At 37.8% G+C, this 23660-nt stretch overlaps 1 protein-coding gene across 1 annotated transcript; it reads right to left on the reverse strand.

Moving 5' to 3' along the window:
* Nucleotides 1-7432: 7432 nt before the first annotated feature.
* LOC142626274 (nucleoside hydrolase 3-like) lies at nucleotides 7433-15964 on the reverse strand. The gene is made up of 12 exons (XM_075800078.1): nucleotides 15716-15964; nucleotides 13373-13552; nucleotides 13061-13171; nucleotides 11670-11948; nucleotides 11287-11466; nucleotides 10809-11093; nucleotides 10417-10539; nucleotides 9989-10186; nucleotides 9467-9720; nucleotides 8660-8843; nucleotides 8138-8443; nucleotides 7433-7826 (listed from the first exon to the last, which is right to left on the reverse strand). The coding sequence occupies exons 1-12, from the start codon at nucleotides 15938-15940 to the stop codon at nucleotides 7545-7547; spliced, it is 2607 nt and encodes an 868-aa protein (XP_075656193.1). The 5' UTR covers nucleotides 15941-15964; the 3' UTR covers nucleotides 7433-7544.
* Between the last annotated feature and the right edge of the window lie 7696 nt (nucleotides 15965-23660).

Below are 23660 nucleotides of genomic sequence, written 5' to 3' on the forward strand. Positions count from 1 at the left end.
AAGGAATTATTAGTGATGATAGGCCTTGTAGGCGGTGCAATCACCTTGTTGTCTATTAAGTCTTGAATGGCATGACGAAGGCCAAAACACTTGTCAGTATCATGGCCAGGGCCTTGGTGGTAGGCACACCTCTTATTCACATCAAATCTTGCAGGCAATGGGTTTGGAGTTGGTTTTGGGTCGAAGGGCTTTAGTAACCCTTTTGCTTTTAGCTTCTCAAATACTTGGCTCACAGGCATATACTACTCATGAAACTCCCTCCTAGGCATTGGAGGTGGCCCTTGTGATATTTGCATGGGTGTAATGGGTGCAATAAGTCGATAAGGATCATTTTTGTAGATATTAGAAACTTCTGCAATTTTAGAACTAGATTCTAAATTCTTTTAAAACCTTAGTGGGTCCCCATTCTTCATAGTGCCATTATTTATTGCATCTTCAATTTAGGTTCCAGTAGCAATCAAAGTTTTAAAATTAGGAAAATATTGGGCAAACAAGTACTTATGATATATGAGTGATAAATTCTTTACAAGCATAACTAACTGTTCTTCTTCACTTGGCCTATTCATCATCTGTGCAGCTTTGGACCTCCACTTGGTAATGAAGGTAGAGAAGGATTCTTTCGACTCTTGCTTCGTAGTTTCGAGATCTCTTCATGTTATATCCACCTCTATGTTGTACTTGTATTGCTTGTGAAACTCACGGCAGATGTCCTCCTAACTCCTTACTTTAGTATCTTATAGGTTGAGGAACCACCTAAGAGCGGCTCCAGTCAGAGTGTTTTGGAACATTTGCGCAAGTAGTTCTTCAGTTGCTCCTAGGGGTTGCATGGCCATCATAAACATCTTTATATGGGACTTTGGGTAACCGGTCCCGTCAAACTTGTCCAAGGTTGGCATCTTGAACTTGGGAGGCAATCTCACATCAGGGAAAAGTGAGAGTGATTGGTAGTCCATGAGGTCTTCCATCTTACAAGCTCTCCTAATCATCTCTTACACCTTGTTTATTCTCTCATTGATCTTCTTCTCTCCCTCTATGGTTGGGGAATTATGGTCAGTCTTGTTCTCCTTTTGGCCACTCTTCAGACTTTGAAACTGTTGTACCATAAGGTTCATGTACTCCCTCAGCTGGATTTGACTAGCTATCATGGTGTTTAGTAGCTCTTGGGTGTTCATGGGTTCTGCAGGCCATGTTTGGTTTAGAGACAACTCTATTTTCAATTCTCAAACCTCATTTCTCATCACTCTAAACTCTAATTTAATTCTCATATCTGTATCTATATTTTTCTGTAACTAATTTCAAACTTGTGTTTGGTTGTTATTTCCGGGTGTAGTTCTCACCTAAAAAAACCCAATTTTAGACAAAGTTGTGGATCCCACCACTAACCAATGACAGAGGACTAGAACAGATATATTCACTCCCCCTTGAATTTTCTTTCTCCTTCTCCTCTTTTTCCTCTGACTTCTCTTTCTCTTTTTCCCTTCATCTATCTCTACCTCTCACTCTCTTCTTTCTCATTAGATCAATTGATCAGGCCCTTGTTTGTGTTTAAGAATCCCATATTGGTATCTCTCTCTCACTCGAGCTCTCTCTCTCTCTCTCTCTCTCTCTCTCTCTCTCTCTCTCTCTCTCTCAGTTTTCTCTTAGATTTTGCTTGGTTTCACTGATTGTGGGTTTGCTGATTTTGGGACTGCATTTGATTCGTCTTTTGTCCAACTTGATGGGTTGAATGTTGAGTTTACTGATTATGGCTCAGATATCCAAATAAAAGCTAGATCAGAGACATGCAAGACCTAAATACTTTATATGTCCGAGATGTTGCATGGAGATAAAGTTCCAAGTTTATAAAGTTTAGCTATCTCAGAAAAATACTTTATAAAAAAAATCCACAGAGCTTTAAATGGTGGAGCTTTGGTGAAAAAGATGGAGGAGCTTGACTGCTTGAGCATGGTTTCAGACTTTGGATGGAGGAGCTTTAGTGACAAAAGATGGAGTAAAGGAAGGAAGAAAGAGGTTTAGAAAGAAAAAAAAAAGGAAGAAAGAGAGAAAAAGAACCGTTGGGAGTAATGAGAAGAGTCAGACCTGATGGTGACAAGTCATGTGTGGGTCCCACATAGATGTAAATATTTACCACAATGCCACAATAGCTCAGTTTTCATAACTTGAAAACTTCCAAAAGTTGTTTTCATTTTCACTAACTCAAACTCAAAATTTTGAGTTTTGAGTTATAAAAATTGAAAACAAAAACTTAGCCAAACAACTTAACATGGTGTGGGTCCCACAAAAAATGAGTGATGAGTTATATAAAATGAGTGATGAGTGATGAAAACTTGTTAGACCAAACACCCCCTCAATGTTCGGATGTCCTCCCTCTTCCGCCATGGTGATAAGATCTTCAGTCTTCTTATGGCTTAAAACTGTCTTGTAGGTCGAATATGGAATTGTGATGTTGCAGCAGTGGAGTGTCTTCTATGCTCACGGGCTTCAGTACCGTGATGGGAGTGACGGGCTTGGAATTGGAACTACTAGCTTGAGTATTGGTCTTGGGTTCTCTTTGGAGCCTTCCCTCTAATCTTGACCAAATCCTCCCCTAAGAAAAGGCTTGGTCAGGTCAGTCATAGCTAAGTCCTCATCTATATCAATCAATCAAACAAACACACACAACATGCAATGAAATTTTAACATGGACCATCCTAAGGGTAGGTTCTAAGTCATTACATTGTAGGGTGGATTTGTTGTTTTATTATTTCCCATAGCTAGGACGTTACACCTCCCAACTTGTAATGTAATGAACATTGTGTTGGTCCAAGCAGCATGGTCTATCCTTTACAGTCAACAAGAAATGATCCAGTGACTTTGAGCTATGAGTTGGTGAGTTCACCACTGGGTACCCGAATCTAATGAAGACCGGTGATCCATGGTTACTACCACCATATTGTTGAGATGGGTGCATGCATATTTGTTGCTTTGATGACACACACTATGACAGTTAGGGAAAACTCTTAACAAAAAATACAAACAAAAATATCATACAACACCTCAGGACATAAATAAACAAACAAACAATAATATCATGCAAGACCATGCAAAAGACAAGGGTATATATTTGGTCACTCAAGTCTAACACAAAGCTTAACCCTTGACATCCCCAGTGGAGTTGCCACTGTGAGAGACCGCAACTTCTTGAGAGGGTGCTCTCAAAAAGAGATTTGGGTGCTTTTTCAAGGTACCTTTCTTTTTGGGTAAGTGGTGTGGAGTTGCTACTTTTTTTTTATACAAGAAAATAAGAAAAAAATAAATACAACTTTACATGATCAAAATGTTTCATTGTCATTGATTGAATAAAAATAAATACAATCTTGATAAATTGAACCTTACAAGGCTTTGAGTCCTAGTTACAATCTACCAAAAGAATACATGAATTTTTGTCCTATTTACAATCTACCCAAAAATAAAAGAAAGACAAAGCATAGGTCTACCTATCCAAAAGAAGTAAGTTCGGAGGCTAGGTTACAGAATGGGAAGGTGTTAGACACCTATTCTGCCCAGACAGAGTCTGGTCTTCTAGACTCTAATGACCAATATAACCTTTGTGCATGATGTGAATGATATGTTGAACATACATGACACACTTGACCAAAATTAAGTCTCATAAATCTATCTTACAAATGTATCATCTTTTTTAGAAAAAATTCAGATATGTTTTTCTAAAAAAAAAAAAAGGATTTGATTCATTAAAAAGGAACCAAATCTATTTTTGTGTAAATAAAAAAAAAGTTGTAAAGAAAATCAGATCTATTTTTGTGAATTAAAAAGAACAAGGTTTTTGCTAAAAAATATTAGATCTGTTTTGGAGCGAAGTTAAAAATGGTAATTTTTATTATAAAAAAAAAAATCAGACCTCTTTTGGTGAATAATAAAATCTAGATTTGTAGAGAGAAAAAAATCAGAAATGTTTTTTATGGATGAAATACGGAAAAGACTTTCTTAGAAGAGGAACCACACTCATGAAATAAATCTATGTTACATGCATCAATCAAAAATCATCTCAAATTTTAACTTCTTCTTTTAAATTTCAAAATCTGCTATTTTGTAACAAAGAAAATTTTCTTTAAAAAAATCAGATATGTATTTAATGAAAATACAGATCAATTTTGGGTGTTAAAAAAATCAGATCTGTATTTAATGAAAATATAGATCAATTTTTTGTGTAAAAAAATCAGATTTGTATTTAATGAAAATACAGATAAGTTTTTATGGGTAAAAAAATTAGATCTGTATTTAATGAAAATACAGAGTAGTTTTATGTGTTTAAAAAAATCAGATCTAAAAAATTCATATCAATTTCTAGTTTTAAAAAAAATCTTTGATATTTAGAAGATTTTGAGATTCAAGAGAAAGATTAAAACAAACAAAAGAATCAACTAAAGACATATTTAAAGAAAAATTTAAACAACACATGGCAACAACATCAGAAATAAAAAATAATAAAAACATCCAAAATCTATTTATGCATCATCAAGTAGAATTAATAGAAAGGAACAGAAAAAGAAAAGAAAAACTACATCTTGCATGAGCGTGCTCTTCTTAGTGAAGGAATATTTTAGGATTCAAAGAAATTTATTCAATTCTCTTTGAAACCTAAAATATTTTGCTTACAGAAAAGAAATTCCTAAGGCCAGAGCCTCCAGAACGTCTTTAACGTAAGAGAGAAAAGAAAAGAAGAGAAGAGCTAGAAAGAGGGAAGTCAGAGAGCATGAAAAAGTGTGTTGAATTTTGAGAGACATCCTCTATTTATAGAGGTTGGGATGTTTGAAAAATTAGCTAATGATCAAAATACGAACTGGGATGCGTCCTTATCTCTAAAAAATCGAAAAGGATGAGTTTTATCTCAATCCAATTGCCCTCGGGCCATGGCTAGTGTTTGTGCCAATTGTCACTTGGAAAGTGCAAGTGCCGATCGACACTCCAAAAGTGTCAAATGACCCTTTTGGGTGCCGGTCCCGTGTTTGAGTTTTATTCTACTTTGGATTCATTTTTTGAGGTTTTTTGAGCCAAGACTTTCACTTAGACGCATTTTTAATCCATATTCTAAAAATTAAACTCATTTTCTGGTGATTCAGGTCTCTATAACAATGATTATCTTGTAGATAAGCACTCCCAAAAGTCTTGATTATCCACAATTTTATTGTTATTAGATTATCCTCTTTATTCTCATGCAAGAAAGACTATTTTTGACACTAATTAGCAACCAATCATAAAATTATTTAATTAATTTTAATTGTCTAGCCAATCAAAATTAATTTAAATTAATCATATGTGGTTGGTTCTACCTAAACAAAATACATGTAGACCGTGCAAACTTGATCATGCAATATCTTTCAATCAACGGTCCAATTTGGAAATCGGACATACCATTGTAATCGTTAGAACCTCAAGATCAATTTTATGATATGCAATGAATGAATTAGTGCATGTAATGTAATCATGAATATTAGGTATATGAATGGTCATTCTAGTCATCTTCCTTGATTAAATTATGGATGCAAAACCGAGTGTCTACACAAAGTAGTCACAAGAATAGAGGTCAAGAGCAATTGAGATTTAGATATACCTAAACTGAATCATCTAGTTTTTCAGCATTAATATAATGAGAGGAGAGGAAGAGATGAAGGAGTTAAAAAGCCAAAGTCTAGCGTTAGGAAGTTAAAGGGTTGCCATTTGAGATTATAACCGTGTAACACAAATGGTTGCCTTCTAAAATTGTAAACATGAAAGAGATAGGGTATTGGGAATTATTTTCTTTTTATTAGTATTTTTGAATTTAGGAAAACTATTTTTAAATTGTAAGACAAATTTGGGAAAAAGAATGGCAATGACATGGCTACTCGTGTGGCTCAACCTAGGTATAGCAACATTAAATGCTATGCTTCAGGTACGACTAAAACTCTATCACACGGATAACACAATATAAACCAATAATGTCTCAAACATTTAAAAAAAAAAAAAAAATCAATTTTGAACATAGAAACAAACAATCATATATCAATACAAATACCCAACCTAAATAAATAAAAACCCATATATGGCCCACAACACAAAAGAGGTAGTAACAAAATTAAAAAAGGAAAAAAAAAACAGCAATAAAAAAGAACAGTACTATTAATCTAATCCTTACATTGAATTATTATACAGGGCAATCACAAGAATAGATGTCAAGAGCAACTGAAATTTAGAGATACCTGAACTAAATCATCCAACTTTTCAATATTAATATAGTGTGAGAAGAGGAAGAGATGAAGGTGTTAGGAAGCCAAAGTTTGTATAAATATTTTTGCTATGTGCTGTCCTATTGAGACTAGAGGTAAGCCAAACTCTATTGGGAATTGTCCTCCTTTGAAAACAACACACTTTCCATATTATTAGTCTAGCAAATATGGAAATTAAAATCTAGAAAGATTACAAAATGGCTGAATCCAAAATCTGGAAAGATTATAATAATTAATTATCATTATTTATTTGATAGAATGAGATTTTAATTTGTACTTTTTTAGTTTTTTAAATTAAAAATTTTTATAATTGGAGGAGAAGAGATTTAAACACTTGAAGCCTCCATTAGAAACACTAGAAAGTGTCAATGAGTATGCTACAATGCTCTTGGGGAGTATGTTAATTCCATAAAAACTAGTAATTTTCTTTCAAGAAAGAGTTCTTTTACAGCCATAAGAGAATTTCACAACAATTTTACAATAATCTAAGGTGTCAACTCATCACAAAAGTCAAACTAAAAATAGATTATACCCAGATCAATCAGAACTGAAAATAAAAAGGTTGTCGTAAAAATAGAGAGATTTTATTGTGCCCAAGACTTTCAAGAAATGACAACTCTCCAAATTAAAGCAAATGGAGCAAATCTTAATGGGGGTAAGGTAAAGTTTAGGTACTATTTTTGTAAATTTTAACCATTAAAACCCACTCCACTCCACGAAAAAGAAAATAAAATCATTTGTATTCGCATCTTCATAACTCAAGTTGGATAAATCAATTCTTTTTTCTTTTCTTTTCTTTTTTCTTTTTTTGTGGTGAAAACTCAAAATTTAAATACAACAGCAAAAATATAAGTTATTCTATATTTAGAAGCTGCGAGCTTGACTGTCGTTACTCATATTGAGATTGACTGCCGTTTCAGTTGTTATCATCTTTTATTTGGAAATCTTCAACTTCAGTCAATCTATTTCGATGGCCAACTTGCAAATATTTTTGCTGAATCACACCCAATTGCATTCACAAATTTCTCAAGTCAAGCTCATCTTTTATATGCCATCTTGAGTTGAGTTAAAATCTTTATTGTTTTTTATTTTATTTTATTGTTTGTTCATGCTTTTATTGAGAAAAATACAAAGGAGAGTCACCACTTCCTTCATGAAACATGGTCTTACTAAAATTTCTCTGTGAAGAATATCAGCAGCAATACAACTAAAAATACTGCATGTCAATAAGAAAAAGCTCATTCCTATTGTCAGACAACTGCCTTAATCCTGTGAAAGTTATTTGGGTGGTCTACTCCACAGCCTTCTTTGTTCATCAAAACTTCCTATCACAGCTGACTGCTTCAGGTCGTTGAGCCTGTTTGCAAATAGATCATAATAAGCTGTATAATTCACATCTTCCAATATTTTGACTAGTTTTCCATCTTTTTCATCAATCATAGTTTGTCCATCTGTGGACTCAACACCTTCAGCAAAGACTTTGACAGGTTTTACTTGCATGGTTGGCTTCATATCACCAGCAAGTACAAGTGCACCAAGGATTTCCTGGGAGAATATATCCTGCAGAATATCATTCAGTCAAGCAGCTAAGCAGTGGAAACAAGAAGCGGGGCACAACCAAGATTTTTCAATTCAGGGAGATCCAAAATACTCATGTATCCAATTTGTAACCATCTGCTAAAGTTTAACATGTTACTAAAATTCCTCCGTGAGAAAAAAAAAATGTTGAAATTGGGTTGGATCTCTCTGCAGGGATGCCAGCAGCACTATAATTAACTTGTGTGTGGGTGAGAATGCTATTCTTAGCATGAAAATCATGGAAAGTGTAGGAGTAGCAGTAAGTACTTCAATTCACAGATTAAAGTATTTACCACATGATGATATAAAACGTGACTTTGTTGCAAGCCATATAGCATTGACAGTAATTGGCTGGCGAACTTAGCTTCAGGTGTCCTTTTTGTCTCCTGCAACTTTTTTAAGATCCTTGGTAATGAACCGACTCTACGCTGGATTCCAAGTGGGATGAGGGTGATGTTAAGGTTCGAATCAAAGACTGTCTTTGCAGCCAAAGGGTCAAGAAACATATTGAATTCTGAAAATTCATTGGAGTGAATAGTAAAGACATTTCCTTTGTCCCAGTCACCACGGCTGATGTGTCCTCCAACTATATATACATCCTGCAATGAGATTTGAAATCATTGGATAATGTTAATATCATCAACTAGCCTATCCTCTGATACCTGATTTATTTTAACATAATGTCAAGGAAAATGTTGAGCTAAAACTCATGTATAAAGAATTTAGGAGCATAACATTCCAAATCTTTAGCTTGCTCATGTACTTTTCAAATTTAATTTACATAAGAGATTAAGAAGTATATGAAATTCACTTACTTGATAAAGAGAGGTGGTATTTTTCTCTGATAGAATAATCTTTGCTAGATTAGTAAGGGGTCCATTGGTCAGTATGGTAATCTTAGATCCTGGATCAAGTGTATTCACTACAGACTTCCAAACTTCCAATGCTAGAGGCTGCTTCTGAGGTGCCCCTTCCTTTACAGAATTCTCTTGTGTGTACCTGGTACAGAAGTTCAGATTTTGGTTTCATGCTCAGACTATTCAACCCACAAATAGTCCAGACAAAATCAAAACACTACATCATTACTAAGTTGACCATGACCAAGTTAGATACACACATGCACATGGTACAAGAGCCAGAAATTATTCTGATGGGTGAGGGAAATACTAAACAAGTATAATATCACGCCAATGTATTAAGGTATAGAACTTTTGTGAATTACTTTATACTAATCACTGGATTATCAATTTTATATTAAGCCCCTAAAGCTCTGTTTCATCAACAAGTTGACTTATCGTCTGCATATATACTGGCATATAATATATTGATATGTCTCCATAAAGATAAAAAGAGATGGATATTTTCCTGTTAAGTATTTAGGAGGGAATATTTCCTTAATGGGAAAAAAATCTCATAAGAGCGGCAACCCAAGAGATCATAATTCCTACCATGCTTTTTAAAATAAAGCAGACAATTCAATTCACATTGCATATTCCATTTAAAAATCAATTAAAAAATGAAATAAAAGAGAAACTAAGAAGTAGAAATGTAACAAATTAATGCACCATGTATAAAACAATAGCCTTTATGTGTACTTCTTATAGGAACATAATTTTAAGTACCTTCTAGGGCTTCGTGGCAAATCTCGCGCCAGACCATAGAGAGTGTCAGAGTCAATAAGTCCACCACTCCCATGTGGGATAGCCTTAATGTATTTGCAGTCTCCAACACTAGAGAAGAATGCATCAGATTGGTTCATTGCAAATATATCTCCAAGACCAACTGGAATGTCATCACGGCCCATCATATGAAGTAAATCATAAATGATGTCTATTGTTGCAGCACTTGCCCAACCGGTTGGACTTACTATTATTGCCTAGATGAAAGAAGAAATATAATGCACATAAAAACTGCTGCTTTTGATATCAATTGAATCTCACAACCAAAATAGTTGCCATCTTAATTAGGATCAAACCTATGTTGTGCAATATTTTAAGCATGAGCTGTAGTATTTAAGCTGAAAGAAACTTGTACAAAGTGCTCGAATTATACATTGTTAGAAAGGTGTGACAACTAAACCGTAAACATCATAAAAGAACCTAAAATAGAAAGCCAGGTGAAACATGAAATAAAGAACACTATACTTTGAGGTTGATCACTTCCACAGGTACTTTTAGGAGATAAAACAGAGTTAGAAAATCTCCAGCACTCATATCCATGTCAAAAACAACAGGTTTCCCAAGTTTGTTTGATCCAAAATCTGGTTTGTAAAGAACTTCTTTGTAATAAGGAAATTGTGTTGTAAAATTAAATCTCCCCGTATGTTGCAGGCAGTTTATAACCTGCACAAAAGTGTATTAAATTTCATCAACATATACCTCAATGTAGGATGTAAGACAATTTCAACGAGTTACGAGAGCATGACAGTACTTCATGATACAGGTAAATGTCACTGCATGGAAACTGTGTGAGTGTGTGCGAGTGTGTTAATTTGTTTCAAGCATAAAATAACAAATCTCCCTTGAATGATATTCAAGAATTTATGAACAAAAAGAAACACAGGAAAACTTACATCCAAGAAACTTCGATAAAATTGTCTGTTTAGTGTGCTTTCATTGTTCTGATTAGGTTTTGCATCAGTAGCAACTAGAATGTGAACTGCTTCTGGACCAGTTACCTCTGCTGTATAACCATCCTATTGGATTATTGCATAGTGCATGAATTTTAAACAAGACAAAAATATAAGTCCAAGTAATATTATTACTTCTCTACAAATGAAGAAAAACTACAATTCAGCCTGAGCATAAGTATTTTATATGTATGTATGCACCTACCAAAGAAGAATTAAGGAGGAAAAGAAAGAGAGCTTTGGTGGGTGAGACAGATAAAAAATGAGTCCAATTTGGGGTAAGTGGTAACTATTAAGTGGTTGTCTATGGAAAGTTACAAGACTAAAGCTACTACCTGACATTTTCCCTTCCCATTCTTCACAACGCAGAATGGATCTCTAAGTCCGGTCTGAACATGACCACTATGTACTCCACCCTTTGTTAAATTGAATCTTGGAATGTCAAGGCCATCGAAGAATAGATTGGAGCCATCATTCATCCCATAAGGTTCGTTTGAAGTGACTACAGTTATATTCATATACTCCATTTCAGCAAATTCATTTTCCCCATTTGGGTTGTTTGATTTACTCATGATTGAAGCTGCCACACCAGATGCAAAGGAATCCCACATAAAAAATTCCTGCAACAAGTTAAATTGTATTACCTTAACTTACTTGATCCTTGAAATTGACGAAAATAATATGTTTAATAACTTTGCAAGTATTCATATGGCATACTCATAATTCACAGTCAAAGGAAAAGTCTTGAATAGAGTAAGATCATGTTAACATAGATTGACTAGAAGTCAACATCAAGAACCTTTAAGAAAATACCGTATAAAATTGGTCCCCAAGCAGTGATGCATCACGAGCTGTTTTCAATGACTGGAAGCAGTATTGTGCCTCATATGTATTCTGACTCTGCTCAAATGTGTTAAAGAAATTCTTACTTATTGGGATGGAGTTTGTTGCATCCAGAGGAACAAGGGTGATGGGAATTCCAGAATGAAAAACCTGAGAGGAAAGTAATCATTATCAAAGGCAGTCACTTTTAGCTTCAAGAGATACTTTAATAATAATAAAAAGCATATACTATGTTGATGTAGTGATTTTGCTTTTGTCAACAAAAAAAAACTATATGTTAATATATCAACAAAATCATTGATTACATAAAGAAATAATGATTGGTTATTAGCTAGTCCTAAAAACTGCCTTACCTGGTATGCAGCAAAGGGATCACCAAATATATTGGACTCCGCATAAGGATTACTAGTATAATCTGTGAACAAATTACCAGTCGGGTTTTTTGTCCTCACACCACCACCCATGATATAAATATGCTTGATGTTTTTCTTTAGATGTGGATTACTCATAAGGAAAATGGCAAAATTTGTACATGTTCCAATAAGAAGTACAGTTATGGGACCTGCTGATATTCTGTCAATCATCACTTGCTGAGCAGTTGGTTGCCAAAGAGGAGTATAATTCCTTCTCCCCTAATAACATGAAAAATAATGTGAGCCATGTAATAAATGATATAACCATATAGAATCAAGGAATGAACAAACCTCTATTCTCATGCGAACTAATAGAACCGTTATTGAAGTTCAGATATGATATTTGCAAACCCATTGAATAAAGATCTAGTTTGGGTTTTCAATATCAAGGAACAGGAATATGGTTTGTACATAATAATGATGGGAACTCAAAAAGACCATTTACATTTACCTTATGTAAAATACAAGAAACAATCTCTCTACTTATTAATATAAATTTTTAGCTGAATTCTCTGTTTTGGACAAAATAGTAAATATACATTTAGTGAAAGTACATTTGACATATGAACAAACCATGAACCAGCATCAATTTCAGAAAAGCAAAATATTTTCCCTAGCAATAAACAGAACAGTACAGCTAAAATTATTTTCATTTCCTGGTAAGAATGAATTTACTAACCCTAGCAAAATTTACCAATAAGAGGTTAGGCCTTGGTGCAATGCCAATTGCCTTCCACCAAAAGCAATAGGTTACAAGTTTGAATCCAAGAATTAGTCTCTAAAAAAAATTGAGTACTGTGTAGCAGTCACCTCTCCCTGACATTGCAAAAATGAAAGCTTTGTGCACCACAATTTACTAAATAAACGCAAGACAAACTCAATGGGCAAGACACATCTTTAGGTGTCTGTCTTATACCAGTTCACCATGATTTCAATTGAGAACTTCAACTTATGGGAGTGATCCTTTGGTAAGTTTCTACTTCAAGCAAGTTAATCATGTCAAAATTGAAAACTCACATGAAACCGTATTGACATAGGACAAAAAGTCAGCATATTCATTTTTCAAGAAGCACAACATTAGGTCAAAGACTAAAATTTCACTGTTGGAATATTCACATGTGAGTGGTGTGTTTTGCTAAGTGGTGAGATCCCACTTTGAATACTAATAACATGAATGAGTGGTTAATATAAATTAATTGGGACTAAACCATTGGCTTAAGCTTTTATATTGTTATTTCATCAGCATGCCATAATTTATGGAATGCAGATCCACAACAGGCACAAGCAATAAAGATTTCATCCAAAATAGAAATTACTGTACAAATTCATACCTGTGGCAGGAAAGCTTTTCGGATTCCAAAGTTGGCATCAAGATCTAACCGCCCTCCTCGACCAACAGGATTAGCTTGTCTATATCTACAATATCCTGCAGTTGTATATCCCTGATACATTAAACTCACAGTTAGAACCATACACATAATAACACATTAATTTACGAATTCATTATGATTTTTAAAGCCAAACATTCACAGTTGAGGCTTTGAAAATTATAAAAAAGATGTAGTTTAGTATGTCAATGTACATGCATACGACCTTTCTAGTAAATTATACATATATAATTATTACAAAACACTTGTTCACACCTGTTCAATAAGAGGAAGATAGCCTCCAACATTTGGCAGTATTGTACCATCTTCAAGTATCCCACCATCACCTCCAACTCCAACCGCAACATCATCACGGTCCATCATGTAAAGAATGTCATAGATTTGATTCACAGCATGTCCAGCATCAGACCATCCATTTGCACTGATAGTGACTGCCTGCAGCAAGTTAAAACCAGAGTCACTATCTTCTCATTGAGGGGAAAAGAAAAGGTCACTATCTTCTTTAATCACAAAAATAGTAGGTGCTTTTAGGATGTGAAATTGATAAATTGTAGCTGTCATCAGAGCAAATATGGCTGGTGATATTGGTCCCAAACTTCTAGAGTGTGCATGAGTTTTTGGCGGTGGTAAACTCATACTTAACGTGTTTACACTTTACAATCACAAATATGGCTGATGATTTTGATTCTAGAAAGCCTACTTTAGATAAGATAAATAAATCATTGCCTATGAGGAAGCTTCAGACGTGTAGAAGAAAATAGGCATGGCAGATCACCTAACACAATCAGAGGGTGAGATTTGTTAAAAATATTTAGTATTCGTTTTAGGAATGATTGTTCTATACCTATTATTTCATAGTGGAAGTTTCGATTGGACTAAGTCCCGTGGATTTTTCTTTCTTATTAGAGGTTTTTCCATGTAAAAACTTCAAAATTTTGTTTGTGATATTGTGTTAAGTTTCAGATTGTTGAGAGTGTCGGCAAATCCTAGTGCCATGACATATCAAATCTACAGCAAATCTTCAAGGATTTTCCTTGGAGTGCTAGAGGTTTTGGTTCATGGAAGAAATTCGCATAGGGTTCTAGCTCTGTTACAATAAAGAAGGTAAGTGGGGCATTTGCAGTTGTTGCAATATTGTGGCTATTCATACAAAGGTTTTGTAAGAAGATTATTTGTAATTGTTTTTCTTGCATAGAATTTTTATGGGACTGAGTCCCCGATGGTTTTACCATTTTACTATTAAAGAGGTTCTTCATTGGTTGTCTACTTTGTTACCAAATCTGTGTCTTTTTTCTATTTTATTATTATTGTTTAGATTTGTTGAATTAATTTGTTTATTCCAATACATAAATTGATTGAGATCTAAATAAAATATATTCAATTTGCATCAGATAAATTAGAACACATAGGGGCCAAAACAGAATATTTTTCAAATTGTAGTTGATTTTTCCGTTAATGTAGAATATTGTGTTTGGTTAATTTATTTGAAGTACTTATCGAATTTGTAAATAGACGATAAAAGGAAAATATATATGTTGTGCTTTGTTTTTATTATTGCTTCTTTTCTCACAAAAAACAAAAACATTCCACTGTTTTTGACTCACGAAAAATGTTTAAGATTTAAAGTAGGTGCGGTAGTGGTAAAGATGGCGATGGTAGCAGAAACAGTGGTGTGGTGACAGCAATAGTGCAGATGGTGGGACATTGGCGCAATATAGTGATGGTGGTGACACTAGAGGTGATTATCAGCAGAGACAGTGGTCATGATTATAAGGAACACATTTAGGATTAGTGTTCTTTGATGAGGAAACTCTGTTCTTGATGATTTAGTTGTTGTATTTGTGTGTTTAAAGTTCTGGGATTTCAATTATGTAAGGTTTTAAAATGGCTACTGAAGAGGAAATATCACTAGGAATATTGATGGATGATGGAAATGCTTGTGAATTCTTGGAGAGAGTCATGTTCTCTATTATGATATTGCTTCTAAGGAATATCTATCTACCTCCAAGAGAAAGAAAAGACAAGTGAGGAACACACAAAATGCAACAACTTGACTAAATTTCATTCCAGATTATTGAAATTAGAGTTAAAAGCATATATCTAAGGATGATTAGCCTAATACAACAAGTGATCATAAAGATTTACATGTGTTTATACCCTAACTAACTCAAGCTAGTCTATCTCGAAATAACTAATTTGTAACTAACTGAGCTCTTAATGTGAACCAACTGAGCTCTCAATTGTCATATATCAAGGCTGAACCATAGATGTCAATAGGCACTTACGATCAAAAACTCAAACCTTGAGTTTCCGCCTTCGTTTGCAATTTGATCAAGCTGGCATGAACTTCAAGCTGTGACAACGTTTATGGCCGTAATGGTGGTGGTTTTGGGAGCCAAAATGAATGAAAGAGGATGAGGAAACAAGTGAATAGTAGAAAATATTTCAAAAGCGTAAAACATTTTCCATTGCACCAGATATGGAGGGAAGTAGGAAACATTTTTCCAAAAAAAAAAAAAAAAAATTGCCTAAACAAACTAGCTTAAAATGGCAAGAAATAATTAACGTTGAAACAGTTTGAGTTTCATCTGAACTTACTTCCACGTTAAACTCTGATCTGTTTAGCTTCAAGAGGTACAAGAGACCAAGCAAATCATCAGTATCAACATCTGTATCCAGAAGAATTCGATGCGGGAGACCCTCAAAACTGTACAGATTAGCTCCAGCAAAAGAATAAAATAAAAAATAATAGAGATTAGCTCCAACAACTCCTATAATCATTAGTACTACAACCCAGAATTTCCCTTGCAGCAACATTCTCATGCTTTCAAATCCAACCACAGAATTCTCTTCCCTGCAAACGACAAAAATATCAGCATCAAACATTGAAAGCAAAGTATAACAAAAACATACAACAAATAATATCCAACACAAGCTGTACATTAGAGGTGTTCATATATCACAGAATGAGAAGTTAGTACAAGAAGGACTAGGTTGAATAATGGATCAAGATCATCTAAAGTTCATATGGTAACTCTACCATATATAGAATGAAACAAGATTAGGTTTCTATGAATTTATTAAATCACTTATTTAGTAAAAATGGTTGGAATTTTAAGAACTTTATGAGATAGAGTTACCCTAAAACTCTGAAGGATCTTAATCCAATGAATCATGGTGAAAATGCCTGGAACATGAATCATAACACAACTGCATAATAACTGTCACTAGCAGTCTAGCAGGACTTCATTTTATCGTTCAGATTTAGCTTTCAATAATAAACTAGTGGCAGACCCGCATGTTGAGCGTAATAATTTTTTAAGTAAAATATTATTTTAGTCCCTAGACTTTATAAAGAGTTTTTTTAAATTAAAAAAAAAATTTATCATATTTTTCATAATCTTGTCTATAACATTTTTTACCATTATCATATATTTATTAGTTGATGATTTGCATAACGTAGACATTAAATAAGAGGTAGAGCTATTCATTAGATTTTTTTAAGTCATGATGAATGAAGATTATGATTATATATATATATATATATATATATAAAAGGTTAAATGAAATGTTAAAAAATGTGATTATAAAATTTTTCAATTTTATTTCTAATATAATTTCCAAATTACTGAAGAACATCTCATTTTTAGTTGTGATAAGAAATGTGGGGGGTAAAAGGACCCAAATGGGCATATGGGCCTTTGGACTGTAGCATGGAGGGCCGACCTGCTCCAGAATTAACTACGAATTGGCCCATACGCCAAGGATCCGAGGGTACAGCCGAGAACAAGCTTCTCCTCGGACAAATCCAAGAGAACTCAAAACTTCATTATGAAGGTCAAGGCATAACTCTGGAAAGACTAATGGTTAAAGGGGGACACCCTGAACCTTCTAGATGCACCAGTTGTAAAGAAAATATCAAGTGCAAAGGCTGCCACCTCCGCATTAAAGGCTCTGCACCTACCTCCCTGGCCGCATTAATAGGGAAGTGACCCCTGAACAGTAGGGCTGAAACTTCTAGTCACTGTCCAAAGGGTATCAGGGAAGGAAGTATTTAAGGGGGGTGGAGGTCAGAGAAAAAGGAAGGAGATCAACAACAAAGAAAGAAACTAAGAATTGTAACTTTTAAGGAAGAAATAGCAATAATACAGAAGTTGTCCTCGGCTTACGTCCGAGGAGGCCTATTTTCAGTCATCTTTTGTTATCTACATGTGTTTGTAACTCTTAACCCGTTATCAAATTCTCAGCACTTCTAATCTAGGTTTCAAGTCCACGCTCTACAAATTTTATTGTCTAAGGCTCGTTGGGCCTGAGCCCGTAGTTGTCTTTGGGTCCAAGTGCAATTGTGCACTTACAATTGGCGCCGTCTGTGGGAACCTAGTCTAGTAGGAGTTGGGATACTATGGCAGGCCTGGGTTCTGACCATGCAGAGTCACAGGGATCACAACCGGAGGATCTTTTCGAGCGTCTTGAGCGTCGAAGGGATCGAGAGGGAAGTGTCCATACAGAATACCCCGGGGCTAGCCATACTCATGGTGGGCATAGCACCACCCATGAGGATGGTGCTAAAGCCATGCAGAAGGAGATTAATCGTTTGAAGAGAAAGTTACGGCGCACCAGACGCAGGTCTTCACCGTCCTCATCTAATCCTTCCTCGGAGGAGGTACGGGGAGACAACTACAGCTCAAGGTCATGCTCACCCCCCAGTGCAATGTCCTCTGGTAAGGAGGACGACCAGCCAGCTCGCAGACGCAAGAAGCCTCCTTCTAGGGGCTTAGGGAACGATGCTATAAGTCGGGCGTTGCACCAACTCTCCAAGTCTCCGTTTTCACGGAGGATTGAGAAGGGGAGGCTTCCCAGGAGGTTTACTCAACCCACCTTTACCATCTACAATGGCCGGACTGATCCGGTGGAGCACGTGAGTCACTTTAACCAGAGGATGGCGGTGCACTCTCACAACGAGACCCTGATGTGTAAAGTTTTCCCCTCTAGCTTGGGGCCTGTTGCTATGAGGTGGTTCGACGGCCTTAAATCGGGGTCTATAGGTTTGTTTGGGGAGCTTACTAGAGCATTCGCTTCGCGGTTCATTACGTGTAGCAGAGTACCTCAGCCATTGGACTCGCTGTTATCCATGACCATGAGGGAAGGGGAGACGTTGAAAGCATACTCCGACCGTTACTGGGAGATGTTTAATAAAATAGATGGCGACTTTGATGAGGTGGCTCTCAATACCTTTAAGGTAGGTCTTCCTACTAATCACGACCTGAGAAAGTCTTTGACTAAAAAGCCCGTCAGCAACGTACGTCGCCTCATGGACCGTATTGACGAGTACAAGAGGGTGGAGGAAGACCAACAGCAAGGAAAGGGTAAGGAGAAGGTTATCCCGCAGGAGAGAAGAGATTTCAGGTCGGACAGGTACCACAATAACAAGCCGAGGAGAGATTACATTGGGCAGTCCGGCAGGGCAGCACCTCAGGCCGTGAACACTGTGTTCCGAGAACTAGTACATCAGTTGCTGGAGAAAGTTCGTAAGAAGCCCTTCTTCAGGTGGCCTAGCAAGATGGCAGGAGATCCCACAAAGAGGAATCAGAACCTCTTCTGCCAATACCATCAAGATGTGGGCCACACTACCGAGAATTGTCGAACCCTTTGGAACCACTTGGAGCAGCTTGTCAGTGAAGGAAAACTGAAGCAGCACTTGTGCCAACCTAGTAGGCAGGGCAGTCAATCTGGCTCAAACAATCAGAGGAATAATTCATCTCGGCCGGCATTAGGAACAATTAATGTTATTTTTGCTGCACCTGGCAGGACCGGCTCGGGTCCCACCAGGGTGATGGCAGTTTCACATCCTCAGGCCAAGGAGTCGGGCTGCAGGCCGAAGAGGTTGAAGCTAAACTTGCCCGTCTTGGAATTTTTCGAGGAGGATAAGATAGGGACTATCCAACCCCATGACGATGCTCTTGTAGTTACGCTTAGGATAGGGAACTATGATGTGAGGAGGGTGATGATAGATCAGGGCAGCGGTGCAGATATCATGTACCCTGATCTATTTAAGGGGTTGAGATTGAAGCTGGGAGATCTTACTCCTTATGACTCGCCACTTATAAGCTTCGAAGGGAGAGTCGTTGTGCCGAAAGGACAGATCCGTTTGCCCGTTCAATCCGACTCAGAAACGGTTGAGGTGGATTTCATTGTGGTTGACGCGTACTCTCCATATACAGCCATCCTCGCCAGGCCATGGTTGCACGCTCTTGGAGCTGTCTCTTCTACCTTGCATGTTAAGGTTAAGTTCCCCTCGGGGGAATGTGTTTAAGAGGTCCTCGGCAGCCAATCGGTGGCCAGGCAATGCATATCGGCTGCAGTGCTGCACCAGACGGAAGCCGAGTCTTCGGCTCTGGTCACCAAAGACTTATAGCAGTTAACAGCTCCTGATGCATCTGGAATGATGACAGGAGAGGAGGCTCATTGTGAGAAGTTAGAGAAGTTTTTGATAGCCGATGATCCAGAGAGGTTCTTCCAAGTCGGCATACGTTTGCCACACCAGGAGAAAATGGAGTTGTTGGAATTTCTGAAGGACAATATTGATGTTTTTGCGTGGGACCCGTATGAGGCTCCAGGCGTAGATCCGAGCTTCATTTGCCATCGTTTGAATGTCAACCCTGCCATTGTTCCGAGAAGGCAGCCACCTCGGCGTTCTTCCAAAGAACATTCCGAGGCTGTAAAGGAAGAGGTGCTCAAACTCAAGAAAGCTGGGGCTATTAAAGAAGTTTTCTACCCCGAATGGTTGGCGCATACGGTTGTGGTTAAAAAGAAGAATGGAACGTGGAGAGTATGTGTGGACTTCACAGATTTGAACAAGGCCTACCCCAAGGATTCGTTCCCAATGCCGTGTATTGATCAACTAGTGGATGCCACTGTCGGACATCCTCGAATGAGTTTTTTGGACGCCTTCCAGGGTTACCATCAGATTCCACTAGCATTGGAGGATCAGGAGAAAACTGCTTTCATTACTCCAACAGGGAACTACCACTATAAGGTCATGCCATTCGGGTTGAAGAATGCTGGGGCTACCTACCAAAGAATGATGACTAGAATGTTTGAACAGTAACTAGGGAAGACCATTGAGGTGTATGTAGATGATATGGTGGTGAAGAGCAAAACAATACCTTCACACGTCAAAGATCTAGCTGACACCTTCCAGGTGCTAAGAAAGTACAAGCTGCGCCTTAACACCTCAAAGTGCTCTTTTGGCGTGGGGTCCGGAAAGTTTTTGGGATACATGATTACTCACAGAGGCATAGAGGTGAACCCAACGCAGGTCAAGGCTATTTAGAATTTGCAGCCTCCTCGGAACCCAAAAGAGATCCAGAAATTGACCGAAATGATTGCTGCATTGAATAGGTTTATCTCTCGGTCATCTGACCAATGCCGTCCTTTCTTCCAATTGTTGAATAAGTGGAAAGGGTTTCAATGGACCGAGGACTGCGTGTTAGCTTTCCAGCAGCTTAAGCAATATCTTTCTCGGCCACCCATCTTGTCTCGCCCCGAGGCGGACGAGGTCTTGTTTGCTTATCTCGCAGTGGCCGTACACGCGGTCAGCCTGATCCTTATAAGGAATGAAAACGGGGTGCAAAGACCGGTCTACTACGTTAGTAAGTCTTTGAATGAGGTCGAGGTGCGCTACCTACTCTTGGAGAAAGCGCTTCTGGCCATAGTTCACGCCACACGCAAGCTTCCTCATTATTTCCAGTCTCACACTGTAGTGGTTCTGACCCAATTGCCTCTCAAGGCGGTATTACGCAACGCCGATTACTCTGGTAGGGTCGCAAAGTGGGGAACCATTTTAGGAGCTTTTGACGTTAAATACAAGCCTCGCACCTCGGTGAAGGGCCAGGTCCTCGCTGACTTGGTGGCAGAGTTTACTGAACCATTGCTTGAAGAAACTCTAAAAGAAGCACACATGGATGGAAAATCAGTTGGTGTGATCACAGCCGCAGTGCCTTCGACTTGGAAAATGTATGTGGATGGGGCAGTTAATCAGAGAGGGTCTGGTGTCGGACTTGTTGTGATATCCCCTGAGGGAATTATCTTCGAAAAATCTCTAAGGCTGTCATTCTCGGCTACTAATAATGAAGCCGAGTATGAAGCAGTCTTGGTGGGCATGAACATGCTACATAAGATGGGTGGAAAGGAAGTCCATGCGTTCTTGGACTCTCAGTTAGTGGTCGACCAGGTCACGGGGACCATGGAGGCTAGGGACCCAAGAATGCAGGAATACTTGGCCCAGATCAAGCGTCAGCAAGCAGAATTTGACTCCTTCGTCTTAGCTCACATCTCTAGAAGTGGAAACACCCATGCTGATTCTTTGGCTACGTTAGCAACGTCCTCGGCTCAGGGTTTGCCCAGGATTATCCTTGTGGAGGATTTGCTAAAGCCAACTCTTACCCCCGCCAAGGCGGCCCGCATCCATCTAATAAGGCCTGGACCTAGTTGGATTGACCCGGTCATATCTTTTCTTAGGAATGATATCCTTCCTGAAGACAAGTCTGAAGTAGATAAGATACGTCGAAAGGCGCCACGTTTTTGGTTGTCCGAGGACCAAAAACTGTACAAACGATCCTTCTCAGGACCATACTTGTTGTGTGTGCACCCTGAATCAACGGAAGCACTTCTGGAGGAACTGCATGAAGGGATTTGTGGAAGCCACACTGGGGGAAGGTCCTTAGCCCATAGGGCCCTGACTCAGGGTTATTGGTGGCCAAATATGCAGAGGGAGGCTCAGGACTATGCCAGAAAATGTGATCAATGCCAAAGGTTCACCCCTAATATTCATCAACCTGGAGGGGTTCTCAACCCTCTCTCCAGTCCTTGGCCTTTTGCGTAGTGGGGATTGGACATAGTGGGGCCATTTCCGAGAGCTGCAGGAAACAAAAGATGGCTTCTTGTGGGAACAGACTATTTCACTAAATGGGTTGAGGCCGAGCCCTTAGCAAATATCAGAGATGTTGATTCCAAGAAGTTTGTCTGGAAAAATATTGTCACTAGATTCAGTATACCACACACACTTATCTCAGACAATGGCGTTCAATTTGACAGCAAGGCCTTTAGGCAATATTGTGGTGACATGGGTATCATAAATAGATACTCCACCCCAGCTTATCCTCAGGAAAATGGGCAAGCCGAGGCCGTTAATAAGGTCATAGTCAGTGGGCTTAAGAAAAGGTTGGACGATGCGAAAGGCAGATGGGTAGAAGAGCTCCCTCATGTTCTGTGGACGTATCGGACCACACCGAGCAGGTCCACGGGAGAAACGCCATTCTCTATGACTTATGGAGCCGAGGCGGTGATACCTCTGGAATCTGGTTTTCCCACCCTAAAGACGAGCTCTTTTAGCCTGGAGAATAACAATGGACTCCTGGAGAAAGGTCTTGATTTACTTGAGGAACGACGCGAGGCAGCTATGGTCCAAATGGCTTATTATCAACAGAAGCTAAAATGGGGATATAATGCCCACGTGAAGCTAAGGCCACTTGCACCTGGTGATCTTATACTAAGAAAAGTTGTAGGCACTTCTAAGAACCCAGCTTGGGGTAAGCTAGGACCCAACTGGGAAGGCCCCTATCGCATTGTTTCAGTAGCAGGCATAGGGTCATATCGGCTAACTGACCTAGATGAAAGAATTGTACCACACCCATGGAATGTAAATAATCTTAGAAGGTATTATTATTAATAAAATGTGCTTTTGTCAGTTAACATTTCAAAGTTATAAGTACCTCTAATATCTGAAGTTACTATTCTTAAGAATCAAACAGAAACTTGGTTAAGTGTAGTCCTCGAACCATAAACCTTGTGGAAATTGATGTCTTGTCATTTGTTAAACAGAACCTTAGTTATGCTGGGTCCTCGGACCTCCTACTTTGGGGAAATTAACATTTGAAGTTACTATTCTTAAGAATCAAACAGAAACTTGGTTAAGTGAAGTCCTCGGACCACAAACCTTGTGGAAATTGATGTCTTGTCATTTGTTAAACAGAACCTTAGTTATGCCGAGTCCTCGGACCTTCTACTTTGGGAAATTAACATTTGAAATTACTATTCTTAAGAATCAAACAAAAACTTGGTTAAGTGTAGTCCTCGGACCACAAACCTTGTGGAAATTGATGTCTTGTCATTTGTTAAACAGAACCTTAGTTATGCCGGGTCCTTGGACCTCCTACTTTGGAGAAATTAACATTTGAAGTTACTATTCTTAAGAATCAAACAGAAACTTGGTTAAGTGTAGTCCTCGGACCACAAACCTTGTGGAAATTGATGTCTTGTCATTTGTTAAACAGAACCTTAGTTATGCCGGGTCCTCGGACCTCCTACTTTGGGAAATTAACATTTGAAGTTACTATTCTTAAGAATCAAACAGAAACTTGGTTAAGTGTAGTCCTCGGACCACAAACCTTGTGGAAATTGATGTCTTGTCATTTGTTAAACAGAACCTTAGTTATACCGGGTCCTCAGACCTCCTACTTTGGGGAAATTAACATTTGAAGTT

The sequence above is a fragment of the Castanea sativa genome, chromosome 2 (assembly GCF_040712315.1).
Source record: "Castanea sativa cultivar Marrone di Chiusa Pesio chromosome 2, ASM4071231v1".
Lineage (NCBI taxonomy): Eukaryota > Viridiplantae > Streptophyta > Magnoliopsida > Fagales > Fagaceae > Castanea > Castanea sativa.